This window comes from Physcomitrium patens, chromosome 4 (assembly GCF_059467195.1).
Source record: "Physcomitrium patens ecotype Gransden chromosome 4, ASM5946719v1, whole genome shotgun sequence".
Lineage (NCBI taxonomy): Eukaryota > Viridiplantae > Streptophyta > Bryopsida > Funariales > Funariaceae > Physcomitrium > Physcomitrium patens.
Window position 1 is genome coordinate 890,362 of NC_143413.1, and position 18,885 is coordinate 909,246.

The 18,885-nt window shown below is 36.6% G+C and overlaps 2 protein-coding genes across 2 annotated transcripts; both read left to right on the forward strand.

Annotated features, from left to right (window-relative positions):
* The first annotated feature begins 1,333 nt into the window (after positions 1-1,333).
* Positions 1,334-3,173, forward strand: LOC112280950 (chaperone protein dnaJ 20, chloroplastic). Its single transcript, XM_024516921.3, has 2 exons — positions 1,334-2,435; positions 2,550-3,173. The coding sequence occupies exons 1-2, from the start codon at positions 2,123-2,125 to the stop codon at positions 2,924-2,926; spliced, it is 690 nt and encodes a 229-aa protein (XP_024372689.1). The 5' UTR covers positions 1,334-2,122; the 3' UTR covers positions 2,927-3,173.
* Positions 3,174-6,543: 3,370 nt separating this feature from the next.
* Positions 6,544-10,603, forward strand: LOC112281782 (uncharacterized). The gene is made up of 4 exons (XM_024518663.3): positions 6,544-8,519; positions 8,633-8,790; positions 8,950-9,336; positions 9,573-10,603. Exons 1-4 carry the CDS (start codon positions 6,755-6,757, stop codon positions 10,191-10,193), a joined length of 2,931 nt encoding a protein of 976 aa, XP_024374431.1. The 5' UTR covers positions 6,544-6,754; the 3' UTR covers positions 10,194-10,603.
* The last annotated feature ends 8,282 nt before the right edge of the window (positions 10,604-18,885 follow it).

An 18,885-nucleotide genomic window follows, 5' to 3' on the forward strand; every position in this document is an offset into this window, starting at 1 on the left:
GTTTCTAACAAACGAGATGAATCATAATTATCATAATTGTCCTTGTTGGTTAGCTTCTTTTAGTTGATCTTTTGTGTAAATTTTATCACCTGTTGTAACTGGAAATGCTTTCAAAGTGTTCTTTTCTACCATTAATGATCACAGATTGTCTCTTCAATGTTTTTGTCATCCTAAGTCTCCATAAATTAAAGTTTTGTGGTCCTATCAACTTACTCTCTTGCCAACCTCACAGTTTGAGGTTTTCTATTTGATGCTTGCCATTGGTCACTCACTTGTAATAAGTATGTGGCTTCTATTGTCTATCAACTAGTGATCAGATAGTAGAACTCTGTTGCTATCCTAAGTCTAGTACTGTAATTTTGGTACCATGTGCAATACTAACAATGAGTTGCTCGAAACAAGCGAGGATTATTTATTGAATTGAATCATTATATACAGAAGTTAGATTTGGTCTACATCTAGTTTTTGTGGAGCAACTTGATAGACTTCATCTACGGAAAACAGAAAGGGCGAGTGTGGAGGATGAGGGCGATCGTGGAGAATGGCGTCAGCACAGGTTGATAACGCCAACAAGTTTCGACGATTCATGCTAATTAAATTACAGACACAGTTACTTAAGCTTCTACAATCACCCTCGATCTTTGTCACCTCAGCGGTAAATGTAGTAAAATACGCACGCTTAGCCACGTACCTTGCCCTGGATCACTGACGCTTAAAAACACCAGCCTTCGGTGCTGCTTCTGAAGTTCTAAGTTTTGCAAAAATTATTTCTGGCGGACCTTCGGGGGCATGAAACGTGAAACATATGCCCAATTGCATTAACCTTTCCGGCTGGAGCGCTTCGGGATCGGATCGCATGCAGCTGGACGGCAAACATTGCCGTAAAGACTCAACAGGTTAACAAACCCCGTTGCAACTGGATTGATCACCGGTGCATGAACTTCGTCGCATGTTGGTATACACATTCGAGATGTTCAGATAGAGTTTACGAATACTGAAACGAAGGGCAAGAAGGCGGTCGACCAAGCCAACCAGCAAAATCACAGGCCGCACACTCTCCCTCTCTATCCAGCTCTCGACACTTGGCACGAATCTTGCTTCGCTGGATATATTATTACATTTTCTAGAATACACAAAATTCTAGAGAAGTCAGGCAGGGTGTCTTTGAATCCCCTGATGGCTGCACTTCTTGCTGCCGGAGAATTGGTTGAGACAATTGGGACCGATTTTATTCAACTTCTCAAATCCTGATTTGATCACCCAAATGCGAAGCTTTATAGCGTCGTTACAAGGTTGCGTCGGCTCGGAGACAAATCTGCCCCGGCTACAGTCGTCATCAGGCATCAATTATTGGACTACTTGCTACAGATTGTGTGATCGTGTACGCTTGATCACTGCTCAAATCTGAACACCTTTCCTGAGAAGATACAAATGTTGTGGCCTGAATTTTAGATCCCATCTTTCGGCGTGGGTCACGCATATGATTTTCTTTTCTTTTTACTTCGATCGGAATTTGGGTGGTGAATGTTATGCTTCGCCAGGACTAAGATGATTCTTGGAGGTTTGGCCCGCACCAAGTTCCGCTCGTGGGTTGCTTCGACACTACCCTTGCGTCCATGAAGCCTGAGTTAGGTATGAGCAAACAGAGAGAGGGCAAGCGGAGTGGAGTTTGACATCTGCCAGAGCGTAAGTTGTGTACTCAATTGAGAAGTGAGCTACGGCAGTGCTTTATGCCGTTTTCAGCTGATTAAGTACTTCTCCAGCCGCTGCATGTGAGCTATCCTCAGAAGAACTTCCTCTTGGCGTTCAACTCAGTTTCAGTCTCTTCGAATAGACCTGATGTGGACTTCCAGTAGTGTCCCTAAATTGAAATCGTTATTCGATTTCCGTAGAATTATCAAATAGTACAGAACCCCCTGTGTAACAAAGTTGTGTAGGTAGAATCGATTTCTCACTATTACTCAACTCCAACTTGTGAAAAGCACTCGGGGAGTCATCAGGTTTCCTTGGTGGACCTCAAAGCCTGGCTACACATAATTTGATACCATAGAATTAGGGGATAGTGCAGTCCACCTTTTTAAGCGTTGGAATGTGAGATTGGTTTCCCAAGACTTCCACGGCTATGGCGATGGTCGTGCATTTCCACTCACCGTTCACACAGAGATATACGTCCACGACTTGCTATCTGCGCAATCAGTACCAAATTTGCAACGGTCGCTCTTGTACAACTGTCAGTAGCAGACATCATTTGTGCGCGCGGATACACGCAGGAAACGACCATACATTTCGCATTAGGCTGCACTTCCGTCTATTTCGTCATTTTCAGCAGAGAGGGGAACACTGTGTGCGATGCAGCTCAACAGCAGATGCCCCGCGCGACAATTGCGTGCCTATTCCGACACTGTATGAGCTTCTTGGAATTCCCCAGCACGTAGGTGAGTAATTTCCTCACAACTTCAGTTCTCGTATTCGATGAACCCTCTTTATAAACTTCAGTTGGCAATGGTGTACAGAATGAAAAACACAAGCCCATGTGGATTTTTTTATAGGCTTGCCAGAGATTAAGGTGGCCTACAGGCAAATGGCTCGACGCTACCACCCGGATGTGTGCCCTCCCACGGAGAGGGAGGAATGCACGAAACGCTTTCTGCAGGTGCAGGAAGCTTACGACACGCTCTCGGATCCTCATCTACGTGCAGATTACGATCTTTGGTTGCAGAACCCTTTGAACACCAGGACTCTGTCTGCTGAAGTAAGAGCAGGAAATCGTAGGAGAACAGGGAAATCGGACATACCAGGCTCTAGGTTTCAATGGAGGGATCAATGGGAATCGCAGATACGAGGGCTGCGACAGAGAGCAGCCACAGGTGGTAAGCGGGAGTCTTGGGCTTCCCGGATGCGAAGGGAACGTGAGGAGGCGGAGTAGACTGCAACGTAATGAGAATGTGTCCCTTGTTTCACCGCCTAGATCTAGATGGCCTGGTACCAGCTCCGTAACAATTTTCTCTAATTATATAGGTATAGTCTATTTAAGTGCCACTGCTAGCGTGTCTGCGTCGGCAGGCCTGTAAATATATGTAAATGTTCACGAAGTGAAGGTCCTGTTGTATAACAATGTATTTCAAAAACAACCGATTTGAGATGGAACTATTTCATCATCCCATTTTACTGCATCGCTTGTGTGATAACTTCGTGTGATGTCGAGGCATTCGGGTTGGAATTCGTTTTCTTTCCGCAAGTTAGTTGAATGATAGAGGTAATAAGAAAAGAAGAAAATAAAAATAAGACTCGGACCAAAGAAGAAAGCATAGTAGACATTAAAGCCTTTCGAGGGTAGAGGTGCCTTATTGGTTTTGACACTGCTCTCTCGTCCTCGAAGTCAACCCTGCAAAAGGACTTAAATCAAGAACGTAACTGGAAACACCGCAAAGAAAAATGTCACTTGATTAGAATTGGACTATGCATAAGTTTTACACAGTGGACTCAGCTGGATACCTGCCCATTTCATCAGAAAATCAAGGGATTTTAGAGTGTTCGTCTAAGTACTCCGTCCACAAGTCCGATACATGAAGTAACCAAAGCACAAGAGCTGATACTTTCCTGAATAAGTAAGATCTTCACTAGCGAAAGTGTGACGAACATCAGTAAAGCCTTCCACGAGTAGCATACTGTCGACGCCAATAACAGCCATGCACATCATGACAACCGCAGTCGATGAGGAAGTTCTTCTCGCAGAGTGCGATTCGTATCATTGTAAACCTTGCAACTGCGGGTTTGCAGATGTGATGAGATTCAGAAGCAGTTGTGAAAAATAGTTTTCTACACGGCCGATTCATAGAATACTGTCCCTTCGATGGTACGAATACTGCCCCCTCTGTTGGAAATCCGATGTACTACCGTTGGGCCCTTCACCGAATTGCCGCCATTCTTTGCCAATTTTGCTCAATTTCTGCCCTCATACGAGATTTCGGAATGCACAATAAAAGGGGAGTAAAATGAACAAAGACCGGCATTACTGCTACAGAAGCAGAGAATCTGGAACTAAATTAGAATACCTGAAACTAATTAAATGTTAGAGGAACTAAGGGCAGCGCTGATGACATCACTGTTGAGACTGCGGAGCGTGTCTGACCTTGTGTTTGCCACGCCCCGCCGCACCCGCAATTGTACCAAATTCCTCATCAAGTCAGACAGGGGCAGTAGTTATCACATTCTACGTAAGTGTTTGCAATAGAAGTCGCGGTGACATTGACTACATCGAAAATTTAAATGCAGGCAGTTGCTAGGAATGGATTCTCAGCCCAACAACGTTGACATCCGTTGACAAAAAAATTGTGCAAATCACCCATGCGAATCAACTTTTAAGCAAATCTTCCGACATATTCGATCCACAGATTTAATCACCAAAAAATACAACATGCACTGGAACCCCTCATGCTATCTCTATCTACTGCTGCACTGCTGAAAGCAAGGTTGACAAGATTGATACGGAACACATCAAGAATCAGACACAAGAAACCCAGTTCATGGACCTCACTCATGACAAATTTACAAGAATGAATTGAGTTGTGTAACCCTCCAATATTCATTCTTGAAGCACAGAAAATTCTGCCGAAGTCAGCGCTTCGAACTGCTGCACATGCTTACATCATTTTTCCATTTAGGCTAAGACATTCCGCCTTGCAGCACTAAACTTTCACCTCGACAACACATCATGTTCAGCAGAACGGGTCAACCAAGATCCAATAATGTGGCGCCGAGTGTGCCAAGACAGGTGGAGCCGCCAAATGAAGTCGCTCACTGGAAGTTTCGTAAATAACATGCGAGCTTTGGTTTAAATGACATTTTCACAAAGCTGTAGGTAATAATTCTGAAATAGAGTAATTTATCTGAATCTCATTGATCCACCTGAGCATTGTCGGGTGAGTAATTTTCCCAGAAAGGTCGCAAAACTAAGCGGGACTCGAATGGAGGCATTAATGAAGTGGACATGCCGCAACGAAATGCGCTGGCTTGGAAAAGGCAATGCAGTTAACCTAAAAACCCATTAAAGAAACTTCGGCAGTTCCCGCCTCGGTTACCCAGGACATATTCTATTTTCAGCGCGCGCTGCCTCCATGATGACGAGGATTCAGCAGCTCCATGAATCTCAAATTGGGGAGCTGGAACAGCCAAACTGCATTTGCTGCAAGTGGAGGCCGTCTTGTTCTCAAAACTTAGCTAATGTTGGTGGGGTTAGTGGGGCTAGAACGAAGACCAGGGCTGTAGGGACAGGTAGCTCGTATTTCGGACTCTGCAGGAGCGGTGGACTTGTTGATGCTTGCTCCTTGTCTTGGACCAGTCGTGACTCCCTGGCTTTTGGGTAGCTGAGACGTTGGTAGAGACGTCTCGCATAGCAAATCTTGTGGATGTCAATTGATTGGGTGTTGAAGCTCTGAGCTTTGCCGCAACCATTTACACGCGTTAGATGCACTCTCAGTGCCTCCCATACGCTGCATTGTGCACGAAATTATAGAATACTGCTCTGTCTGCTACTCAACTCCTTGTTGTCAGTTTTTGAACTCAAGCTCGCATGCTGTCAGTGTTATATCGCAAACAACTTTTGGCGATGAGTACTTGTGTCTTGATTCCGAGATCTTAGTAGTTCTGTTGGTTTAGTTACCTACTGGAGGCCCTCGTCTCATGCGTGTCGGATTGTGTCACCGCGTGTTGCTCTAAGCAGTATGCAAATTTAGGGCTTAGATTCTACTTGTATCATTGCCACTTCGCGGCTTTAACTAGTTAACGACATTAGATTAGAAATCTTGGAGTCGAGATGTGCATTTCGGAATCAAGCAAGTGAACCTTCCAGCTATTACTAGGCAAAGCGAACGGGGTATCCAGTACGACCAATGTTGATGCTGGGAGGATGTGGCGGCAACGTCCCTATTTACAATGTCAAGGTTTGTCTTCGCACCTGGATGCAGTTGTTTAGGCAATGCAATGGCGTTCCCCAACCATGATAGATGGCACATGACGTAGGTGGTAAACTTGATGCTTTACCCTTCAAAGTGCAGTCTAGCCACAAATCTTCAAGCTGAGGAACATTTTTGACGCGACGCCACTTACTGGTTGGTCATCTGCAGAGCATGGAAGGATGCAACCTGACGTAGACCACCAGGACCTTTAGCATCATTGAGTAAGCTATTATGATTTCCTCTACACGCTTCTGCAACTGTTCTTACAGACGAAGACCTAATGGGAAGAATTCAACTGTTTCAGAATAGCTTCGGTATGAGCAGGAATATCACATTAACAAGTGTAAGCAGGGTAATGAGGTGCGACCCGAATTTTTTGATGAAACTCTTCTCGGCCTAGAATTACACTTCGACTATGCACCTTCGTCAGGAAATCCTTCTTACATAATTTCGAGTCTTACTCCGGACTTCAACTTCACCACCAGGAACTTTGGGGTTGATTACATTGACCATGTATGATTTCATCGACGGAGTGATTGTAGAGCAGGTGTAGAATTCAAACGTATTATTTGGATAGATCTAATGCAAGCAGCAGCGATATATTCGCTGTCAATGTCGATTTGACATTAATCTTGTGTCTGAAGAAATGTTAAGGGCTCAAGCAGAAGTTGCCGAAAAATATACATACTTATCCAATTTGCTTAGATGTTCTCAAGAATCAGAAGCGTAGTCGGAGAGCTGTGAGCAATCAGAAGTCGTGGATAGGCTCTCCAGGCTACGACCATAGTCTAGCGAAGATGGTTCGCGCCTTTGCATCTACGAGATTTTACTCTCCATCAGCTGGAGCGGTTCCACTAGCTTCGACCAATGTCCCGACTGCATCTGAATCCAAAAATCATGATGATGAGGGAGACTATGGAATTCAAGCGGAAGTAAACGACAGCAACATCGAAAATGATAGTGGAAGCCCTGTGCTGGCACCGTGGGAAGGAACATCCCCTCCTCCACCCCCTCCTGAAGATACAACTCCTCCAGCTCTTCCTCCAGTGCCAGATTCTGCATCAGCTCCTCCCTCTGTCGAGTCTAATGAGACATCTCCTCCTGCTCTGCCTCCAATACCAGATCCCACATCACCTCCTCCTCCTTCTGTCCAACCAGACGCTACAGCTCCTCCTTCTATTCCTCCTCTACCAGATACTGTATCACCTCCTCCTGATCCTGCTGCTCAATCGCCACCATCGCCTCCACCAGAAACGCCTCCACCTGATCCTGCTGCTCAATCCCCACCATCGCCACCGCCAGAAACGCCTCCTCCTGATGTATTCCTACCTCCTCCTAATCCTACCGTGGGGCCTCCACCATTGCCAGCACCAGAGCTGGCTCCTCCTGTTGAATCCCCACCCCCATTAGCAGCTCCTCCTCCGGTTATAATACCTCCACCTCAACCAGTTGAAACATCTCCACCTCCCATTGTTGAATCACCGCCACCACAAGCTCTACCGCCACAATTAGTACCTCCTGCGGCGCCTCCAACAATTGTATCTCCCCCTGCTATACCTCCAGTTGAGGCACCACCTCCGAGTATTGCTTCTCCTCCCCCTGCATCCCCACCTCTGCCTGGGGCTCCTCCCCCAGAGCCAACTATAGCGCCTCCACCTGCAGAGGCACTCCCACCTCCACCTTCAGGATCCCCGCCACCCTCCGTTTCATCACCCCCGTCACTTCCACCATCAGAATCCCCGCCTCCTCCACCATCAGAATCCCCACCACCGCCACCGCTACCTCCACTGTCGGCTCCCGCCTCTGCTCCCAAGTCACCGACAGCACCACCTCCACTGTTATCCCCTCTAGCACCGCCCCCGACATCGCTTGCCCCTGCGCTGTCTATTCCGAAAATCACCCAGCCTGACCTCGATACTCCACCTCCGCCGGGTCGTTCCTCTGGGCCTCCCTCGACATCACCGTCACCGCCGTCGAGTGGAGTCTCTAGTCGAGCACTGGTTGTAGGTGGGGCTGTTGGGGGAATCGTGGCCCTTGCCGTTGTAGTTTGTCTCCTGATATTCTGTTGCAGGAAGCGGAGGAGACGAATTGACGGTGATGGATTCTTCTCACAGAAAGGCTCAAGTGCTGCAATGCCTCTTACAGGTGCCCACTACAAAAGTGACAATCCAGATGCTTGGGGCATTCATTCGGGTAGTGTCAATGGCTCAGATATACCTCCGCCTCCATCTGGCTCCGATGCGATGGGCAACTCTAGATCCTACTTCTTGTTCAGTGAACTGCAGGAGGCTACGGGTAACTTCTCCAAAGACAACCTTCTTGGCGAGGGTGGGTTTGGTCGCGTGTACAAAGGGACGTTGCAGAATGGGACGGTTGTGGCCGTGAAGCAGCTGAATCTGAGCGGAGCTCAAGGAGAGCGTGAGTTTCGAGCTGAAGTTGAGGTCATTAGTAGGGTGCATCATCGTCATTTGGTTTCCCTCGTGGGGTACTGTGTGTCCAACCAACAGCGACTGCTTGTGTACGAATTTGTACCCAATGGCACTTTGGAGAACAACTTGCATAGTAAGTGCATTCTTGACAATTGTATCCTCTCGGGAGTGGTTTCTTAAGCTATCTAGTGTTTGTGTTGAAACCTCAATAGCAGCCTAACAAGTTGAAATTTATCCCGTGATCAGATCCTGATATGCCTGTCATGGAATGGAGTACGAGACTGAAGATTGCTCTTGGATGCGCTCGAGGTCTTGCATATTTGCACGAGGATTGTCACCCAAAGATTATCCATCGAGATATCAAGTCTTCTAATATTCTTCTTGATGAGAATTTCGAAGCTCAGGTATGACTTATTTCGAAGAATCGTAGCTGTAACGTCTGGTCGTCGAATTTGTTTTATTAACCAGGTTATAGACTTGGTCTTGTTTGAGGGTGTAACGCATGTCGGTCATTCTTGGCCATGGTCATTTTGAGCCGATCTGAGCTATTTTGCATGCACCAGGTCGCGGATTTTGGGTTAGCAAAGTTGTCCAACGACACCAATACCCATGTTTCGACCAGAGTAATGGGAACTTTCGGGTATTTAGCACCAGAGTATGCCGCCAGCGGAAAGCTCACAGATAGGTCAGACGTCTTCTCTTTCGGTGTGATACTGCTGGAATTAGTAACTGGCAGGAGACCCATAGATACGACTCAAGAGGCAGGATTTGAGAGTTTGGTAGAATGGGCAAGGCCGGTGGTGATGCGTATTCTTGAAGATGGCCGTTTGGAGGATCTGGTGGACCCCAACTTGGATGGTGATTACGACCCTGATGAAATGTTTCGTGTTATTGAAACCGCGGCTGCGTGCGTGCGACATTCAGCTCTAAAGCGTCCAAGGATGGCACAGGTAGACTGTCGTTTGCACCTGATACATAGTAAATTAATGAGTTCAAGAATATGTCTTAGCTGTCACGAGAGCTTCCGTTGTATCCATCTCTCTCTCTCTCTCTCTCTCTCTCTCTCTCTTCGCTAACACACACATACACACACGCTCAAATTTGTCTTTTGGCTATTTTTCTGCACCTCCTACCCCTATTCGAGGTACTGAAAACTCCATCGTCTAACTCAATTCACTATTGCCAGGTTGTTCGCGCGCTCGAGAATGATTCAGACCGAGCAGGTCTCTACCAGGGTGTGCGACCACAGCAGAACGCGGATACTGATTCCCAGTACGGTAGCGAATCGCAGTTCGGCACCAACAGATATGGAGGCGACAGTGGACAATTCGATTCAGACGACCACAGCACGGCCTCCGGGCTCCAGTCATTCCACAAGCAGAATACCAACGTGTCACGACAACCGAACAACCTCGCGGCCATCCAAAGCGCTGATCACTCAATCATCCCGGAAGAAAGCGGGGAGTTCGACATCGAGAATCCCTCGAACCATCTTCCAGTTCCCGACTTCAAGCCACCTGAATTCAAGTCACCCGTGCTCGGCACCCAGCAGTTCACATCGCCCACTATCAGAAGTGGCGAATATGATCTCGACAACGAAGCTTCTGACTTCCCGGGTGCGTACCGATCCACGTCGACCAAGCAACGTCCTGGCGCATCTGTGCCTAACAACGGAATGAGCGGCTTCTTGGGGGCTCCGCCTCCACCACCAGGTCGATACCAGCAACCCTTGAGCTACAGCGGAGAATACGTGCCCATTGGCAAGACTGTACACTTTGCCCTTTCCGTAGACGAAAAGAAATTCTAAACCCAGTGTCTAGCTTTCTCCCACAAGTGGGTTTTCTAGATCCGTGAACTATTCATTTCTAGAGCTGCTTCATTTCTGGTAGCAAATAGAACTAGATGAGCGGTGCCATCCACAAATGGAGTTTTTGATTTGGCCTCGCGAAGGCCGGAGGAGATAATCTCTGGACTGTTGACGACTAGCTCCGTGAGTTCATTGGCTGTCATCTATTCTTTGGGGAGCGGAATTGTTGTAGGCAGGAACCTGGTGGATGAAGATCCCTGAGCAGCAGCCTGTCTGGTCAGAGAAAGGCCGATCTCTCGCTCTCTCGCTCCCATTGTACTCCCATTGTACTGATTTATTCGTGGCCCTGGCAGAGGCAATAAAAATAGCGATGGAGCCTCAACTGGGCTTGCGCCGCACCTTGTATGCTAGATCAAATCTCTCTTTCTCTCGCTCCCTCTCCCTGTTGGCTATCTCTTTCACATCGGATTGTTGAATACAATGCAACTGCGAACTGTGGGATTTTAATGCTAGATCGAAGCGATAATGCAGATTTCGGTAAAACTTTTATTGCATTTGTTGCAGCTAACACATTGAAGTACATTTCTGTCGGTGATGTTTTTTTAAAGAATGATTTGATGATGAATGGTTCTGATATTCTAAGATATGGTACTCTCATGAAATGAAACAAAGCTCTTCGATAATGTTAAACGACACTCTTATAAAGGTCAATATGCTGTTTAATGGAAGATATATTGTAAATATTATTTCTGGTTCAATTACTGTCGGTGGTTTCGCCATAAAAAAATAAAAATAAACTTGAACTTCTTATGCATTCTTGTGTGAATATGAAGACAATCACTCACATTATTACATTTTTTTGAGATCTTGTAACTTAGGAAATGAAGTTCTTGATGATAAATTTTCAAGTTCCATCTAAATAGAAATGTGTAAATTGTAATAGTTTGGATGCTTGTTATTTTGTTTATGTAGCTAATTAAGCATTTAAAATAGATTCAACATTGTTATTTTAATGGTTGAGTCCCTTAACACTTCTAATTACATGTGATTGAAAGAGTAGCAAACATTAAGTATATTCATCCTGATTTATCTTGATATAACGTTGAGACGCATAGATTCTGAAGTGTTGTACAATAAAAAAGTATGGCCTTGGTTTGAAAAAATATTAACAAACTGAATATATTACACTATTAATATATTTGTATTTATAAACTCAATTTTACCTAATATATTTTTGTATTATTTGAGATTTAAGACACATACAAAAATGAATAATTAAGTAAATAAATAACAAAACAAAGGAAGTTGAAAAGAAAATAGTATATATATATATATATATATATATATACATATTTGCATTAATCATTAGCTAATGTAGGATTCAACTCAACTTCCACAAGCTACTAAATTCTACCATTGAATGCAACCAAATAATATACCATGGAGAACAAAAGTGATGTTTTTTAATTTGGTATAAATTGTAGACCGTTGTTAAAGGCAGAGGTTGTTCTTGCTTCTTCATCATTGTTAATTTTGTAACTTAGTCATTGAAGGACTCAAAAGAACAGTCTAATAATCTCTTACATATGTAATTAGATGTAATTAGAAGAGAAGTGTATACAATGCATAGTTTTTGTGTCAAATATTTTTCAACAATATTATCACACTAATTTATTCTAACTTATTAAATCATTTTTTTCCTTCTAATATTTAATAAGAATTTTTATTTCTATTTTTAAAATAAAGCATATTTATTTGAGTTCATGGCCTATGAATTACTAAGACAAGTGAATAATCTAAAGAATTGTGGACTTGTAAAAATCCTTTTATTAGATAAACGTCTATTTCTAATGTTATTTATAATACTTCTTTTCTTGGAATAAATATAAGAGTTGTTACTTTCTAGTTCTAAAAACATATTCAAAACTATGATTTTAAGTTATTAATACTATAAAGGTAAAGAAAGAAAATCATAGTTAAAATAAGAATTTTGAATTTAGGATTCATATTCTTGTTAAAATTGATATTATCACATATTATTGAAGTTTTAAAATAATAATAATAAAAAAAATTATACTAATTTTTCTAAAAAAATTAATAAAAATAAAATTCTATATATTAGTATTATTAATATAATTTATATTTTTCTATTGTTAAGGACAAGAATTTGAAGAATAAAAATAAATAGATAAGATGTGTTTCAAAAAAAGATGACAAAAAAGAAATGAGAAATTATGTATATTTAAGAAGAAATTAGAATGGCTATTGCCAAAGACAAAAAAACTATAGACCCTTGAAACTAGACTAGAAGCAAGAAAGAAATTGATAAGAGTAAAGGGGGCTTTACTCTTATTTGTATATATACTATTTAATTAGGAGTTATGTTACAATGCTCTATAGAACCTCCAATATGTGTCCAACTTGCAAAATACAAGTCTATCTTCCAAGACAAGTTTTTTACATGTGCACTACATAGCCAACTTATACCATAAATGTCCAAGATATATGACATGTGACCAAGTTGTTGAAGTCAAATCTACATCAATAGAGTATCTAAGAAGCCTTTTCATAAGAAATTATAACATTTACCTACTTTTACTAATTTTTATTTAATTCTTCTTATCTAAATAATTATTAATGTTAATTATGTCCATGAAATTATCTCCCTTTCTAAAGATTATCTCCCTTTCTAAAGATTATCTCCCTTTCTAATTATGTTGTCTTTTAAAAGAAAATACTTCTATTTATTTTTTGAGACCATAAATAAGACAAAACAAATTAGGTTAGTAAAATTATTATCATGAAAATCTTTAGATAAAAATAAGTAGTAATTTTTAGCAAAAATTATCTAAAAAAATTACACATTGATGCAAAGAGAAGATTAGTTATGAATCTTGGTTGAAATTAGACCTTAGGGCACAAAACCATGTACTTACAATAGTTTTGAGATTCATTTATAGATCAAAAAATAGAATTTGAGAATAAAATAAATTAGGCTTTTTTTAGTATTTTTTTATGATTTGAATCAGTAATTATTTTCTAAGAGCTTTGAAATACTAGATTGTTTTGGAGTGACTTTGGTATTGTGAAATAAAAAAGGCTTGTATTGAGAGAATTTCATAAGATTTGTAGCAAATCTATAAGTAAATTTTTTAAGATTTGTGAATATAATGATATTAATTTTTTTTTCATAAATTTGGCTTGATTAGATAATTGAATTAAAAGTTATTCAAATTAAAGTAGAATAGGATCTCAAAAATAGGATATTAAAAGTCAATAAGAATTTCTATGATTTGCAACAATTTTTTAGTTGAATTGAGATAAAATTTGTAAACTAATATAGACTAGGTTTTTATAACAATGCAAAATTTGAAAGCAATTGAATAATGAAAAAAAAAAAAAAAAAAAAAAAAAAAAAAACTATTGACATTGAGAGATTGGCATCAAAATTGGAGAAAGAGGTTGACCAACACCTCAATAAATAATGAAGTTTTTCTTTTAATTTGCAAGTTTGATCCACTTTAAATTTATTGGAATTGTATTCAATTAAGAAATTAAGATATATCCACATGTTGAGGCAAGATAAACAATTAGATTATCAGTTATCAAAGTTTTGAATTTGCAATAAGATTTTATTAGGATTTGATTAATATTAATTAAAATTTGTTAGGATTTGATTTGAATTTGATCAAGATTGATTAAGATTTAATTAAGATTTAATTGAGGCTTTTATGGTTTTATTAGGATATCATTAGGATCTGATTAAGATTTATTTTAATTAATTAATATTAATTAATATTTATTAAGATTATTTTGAAATTTTATTAAAATATGGTTATGATTATTTAAATTTGATTAATTGGGATTTATTTAAGACTTACTTAAAATTTCATTAGAATTTGGTTAAAATTATTTAAAGTTGATTAAAATTTTATTGAAATTATTAAAAATTGAGAAGAATTTGATTTAAAACTTGACTAGAATCTCATTAAGATTTGATTATGATTTGACTAGGATTTTATTAAAATTTGATAGGATTTTATTATGATTTATTAAGATTCAATTAAGGTTATATTAGGCTTTATTATAGTTTTATTAGAATTTATTAAGGATTATTTAGGATTTATTTGGAATTGATTAAAATGCAATAAGACATATCTAGGATTTTTTTAAATTAATAGGATGTGCTTGAGGTAATTGAAAGATTACTTAGATTGTTCAAGATCGTAAAAAGGTATTTTTAAGCACTTTATGCATAGTTTTGGATTATGAATTGAACTTCAAGGTAATATCAAATCTTTCCACAACCAAATGCTTAGTGCATGCTCAAGTTAATTTTTACAAAATACAATAGTATCTTTTAAAGTAGAATAGATTGTTCTTAAATTCAAACTCAAAAATATTATGAAATTTAGAAGAATTATTCTTAATATCATAAACAAGAGGTTCTAAGGATATACTTGATTGGACTTGATAAAAAAAAAAAGGTTGATTTCATTGCTTGAAGATGAAAAAAATTTGGCTTCAAAAGAAAAGTAAGTTGCTAATCAAAAGCTATATCTCATACTTTTGGTATTAGATAAGAATATTTAGAAAAAGACATCTTAAAAACCTTGTTGTTTTCCTAATTGATAAGTAATACTGAATACAAATCTTAATTAGGATTTTTATTAAGGATCTTAGCAATAATTCAAAATATGCACTAATATAAAATACTCTAAGTCCTTATAATCTTTGAAAAAAATTACTAGATTAGAATCACCTTTTAATAAATTCTATTATTTTAAAAATAAATTTATAATTTTAAGAAGCTTTTTGTTATGGATCTTATAATTAATCTTAATTATTGAAAAAAAATTAATAAAAAGCTATATAGAAAAATTTATTATCTGCTCTTAATTGTGACAATATCGCACCAATTGACAAAGTATAATGAATCTAATTCTATAAAAATGTATCTTCAAAAAGTTGACACAATATAAGATTGGTGCAAAAGTAAAAATTTTCTACTAAATTTTAAATATTACCTGAGCATTTTTATTCAATTCAAATTTGTCTTTACAAGTCAAACATATCAATGGACTTGTACTTTAAGAAAAAAAATTAATAAAAATTTAATAGTAAAAGACAAATCTCAAAAAATATTAGATATCTTTTAATATTCTTAAAATCTTTTAATCCATAATACTCTATTTTTTTAAAATCTATCATAAGAATATCATTTAAAATAATATATCCTAAAAAATCAACTTAAATTGTATAAGATATACACTTCTTTATCTTGGTACATAATCATATATATCTAAGTTTTTTTAATACATAATAAATATAAAGTCCATGCTCTTTTATATTCTTAGAATAGATTAAAATATTTTTTAGATTAAAAATAACAAAATTATCTATAAATTCTTAAAGAACATCATTTATTAGATATTGAAAAATAGTCAATGCATTTATGAGTCCAAACAACAGTATTGTATTCAAAATAATCATATCTAATTTGAAAAGCAGTCTTTTATCCATCCCTTCTTTAATGCATATTAAATTATTTATTCTTTGTAGATTTATTTTTGTATATATCTTAACTTGATTCAACTAATTGAGAAGTCTTGATATCAAAAGTAGAAGGTATTTATTTTTGATAGTAATCTTATTAAGTCTTTAATATTCCATAATTATTTATAGTAATTAATATTTTTTCTTCACAAATAAGATAGAAGCTTTTATTGGAAATTTTAAATGGCATATAATATTCTTGATCAAGTTCTTATCAATGTACTTCTTGAGTTTAGTTAATTTATTTTATGAAAAGCTATAATTTGGTCTAAATGGTAGTTGAACTTCTTCTAGGAGGTCAATTAAGCAATTATAAGAACTATATTTTAGAAGAATATCTGCATTTTTCTTCTTTAAAATGTCTTCATAATCCTCATACTTGATTAGAATGCTATTTGAAATCTTTCTGCCATAAAAAAATAGATACGACAAAAATAATAAAAAGTGGTCTTAATTTTGTAGTATATATGAAAGCTTTGTATTTATAAGTAAAGATTTGGTTGTACTAGACTTTTGACTCTCTACTTGATTAAAAAAAGTCTTAGATATATTTTAGGTAAAATTAAGACTAAAAAAACCTAATCTATTTAAAATTTATATTTTTCTAATTACAATAAAATTAAATAATTAGATTGGAAGGATATCCAATAATATTGAATATCATTAATTTATTATATTATATTTTTTGATATATCTACAATAATATTTTTATAAGTAATATCTTAAAAGATAAAAGATGACTATTTATAACTTCTACATACAAAAGTTTAATTTTATTTACTAAAGATATTCTATATCTTTTAATAAAGTCTTCATATAGAAAAAAAAATAATAAAATAATAAAAAAATAAAGCTCTTGAATTTAGTAAAGCAAAGGCCTTTTGATTTTTAGATATTTAATAAATATCTATTCTAAAATAAGAAGAGGGTTGTAAAAAGAGAACATAACTTTTATTAAGTATTATATAATATTCTAGCTATATAATTACTATTATAATTAGAAAAACTTATTTTTTAATATATATTCTTATTTAATAGCCATCCTTCTTATTTTGTGGTTTTTTTGCTTCTTTGGCCAAGTACTTAAATTTTCTATAATATAAGTATAATCCTTTATAATAACATCAAGTTTTTTTTTACTTAGTAAGAGCTTTAAAATATATTTTGTTAATTTGTATATCTTCTATTTTTGAATGTTTGTATCATAGACATACATATTACTCCAATAATTATTCATATTATATGAATTGGTAGAAGTAAATTAAAGTAGATAAATTTGATAATATCTTATAAAAAATCTTCCTAAAAGCTTTATAGATGCAGATTTAACTTTATACATGTTTATAGTTGATTAATAGATTAAAAACATTTTCAACAAGTTAGATACATGTGACATGTGTTGATAGCTTGTGGTACAAGCTTATTATATAGTGCACACATAGAAAACTTTCCTTGCAAGATAAGATATGTATTTTGTAAGTTAGACATGTCTCAGAGTTCCTATAAAACATCGCTATATAGCTCCTAATTAGATAGTATATATGAAGGCAAAAATGAAGCCTTCTTCATTCTTTTCAAGGATTTTCTAGTCCTTAATCTTATTTCAAAACTTTCTAGTCTTCTTATTTTTTAGCAATAGCCATTCTAGTTTCAATATTATATTAGTTTTAAGTGAATATCTACTCTTTCCAAGTGACATAAGAGTATATTGAGTTTTTCTTTCTTTGAAATTTATGTCCTTGACAATTTTTCTTGAAAAGATATTGGTGTCACCATTGAATTGTAAAAACATTGAGGCTTACTTTTGCAACTTTTACATCAAAATTTAAAAAGTAAATTGTTATGTTTCATAGCAAAGTCAATTGCTTGATTCAATGTTTGAGGATCAAATAAATCTAGTATCAATTTCTTTACCTCATTTTATAAGTTTTAGAAACATTGATTGATGAATACATCATCATCTTACTTAATGTCAAACATAAATTGCTAAAATTATGTAAAATATTATGTTATTAAAAAAATTTCTTAATGCAAATTATAAATCTTGTTGATTTTAATACAAATTCCATCATGTCCTTCATATATGGATTCAAATTTTGTTAAAACAAACCTTCAAATTATCTAATATTGAATTATATTATTTAATTAATATAAAAACCAAGATAATATAAAATTTATAAATAGTGTTTCTATAAACATGTCTTGTGATCTTTAAATTAGAGTACTTTGAAGTTGAAGCTTAATTATTAATTATATTTGATTGATGAATCTTGACACCTTTGATCTTTGACTATCAAACTTATACAAATCAATTCTTAATTCTATGATCCTTAAACAATTTATTGCCATAGGAGAAGTAATATGATTTGATGTAGATATTGAAGTAAGTCCAATCATCTCTATATCTTTAATTTTAGCCAATCTTGTTGTTCTTTGTGGTGATAAATTAAATTAATATTTAATAAGAATTAAATATCTCATTTGCTCTTATATTAATGCCATTGAATCTTTCATTTTAACAAGCTATATTATAATAATACAATAGAAAAGAAGATATATAATATCACTTAAGATAAATAGAAGAGAGGACCAAAGAGCAAAAAAAATTATAAGAACAATATCAGATTAGAAGTAGATAATCCACAACTTCTAATATACTTATGGCTTATGAAGAAAAATAGATAATCCACTCTTAATCAAGAAAAGACAAAGCCTAAATATTACAGGTACACTCATGTTAATCTATCAAAGATAAGAACTTAAAAAATAAAAATAAATAGGTAAGATGTATCTTAAAGAGCAATAAAAAAATGAAATAAGAAAGTATATATATTCAAAAAGTAATTAAAATGATTACTATTAAAGACAAAAAAAATCTATTAAATCTTGAAACTAAACTAGAAGCAAGAAAAGAATTGACAAGAATGAAGTAGGCTTCACTCTTGCCTCTATATATAAAATCTAACTAAGAGCTATGTAGCTATGTTTTGTAAGACCTCCAACACATATCCAACTTACAATACAAGTGTTTAACTTATATATGCATCATGTGGCCAACATGTGCAACACATGGCTGAGTTGCTAGCCAAATTTTTCAACCTATCAATCACCTACATATAAGTATAAAATCAAATCC

Excerpts from the sequence above, each read along its gene's own strand:
- LOC112281782 (XM_024518663.3), top strand. The coding sequence starts at position 6,755 with ATGGTTCGCGCCTTTGCATCTACGAGATTTTACTCTCCATCAGCTGGA. Across the intron at positions 8,520-8,632 it reads TTTGGAGAACAACTTGCATA|ATCCTGATATGCCTGTCATG; the intron begins GTAAGTGCATTC and ends TCCCGTGATCAG. Across the intron at positions 8,791-8,949 it reads ATGAGAATTTCGAAGCTCAG|GTCGCGGATTTTGGGTTAGC; the intron begins GTATGACTTATT and ends TGCATGCACCAG.
- LOC112280950 (XM_024516921.3), top strand. The coding sequence starts at position 2,123 with ATGGCGATGGTCGTGCATTTCCACTCACCGTTCACACAGAGATATACG. Across the intron at positions 2,436-2,549 it reads TGGAATTCCCCAGCACGTAG|GCTTGCCAGAGATTAAGGTG; the intron begins GTGAGTAATTTC and ends ATTTTTTTATAG.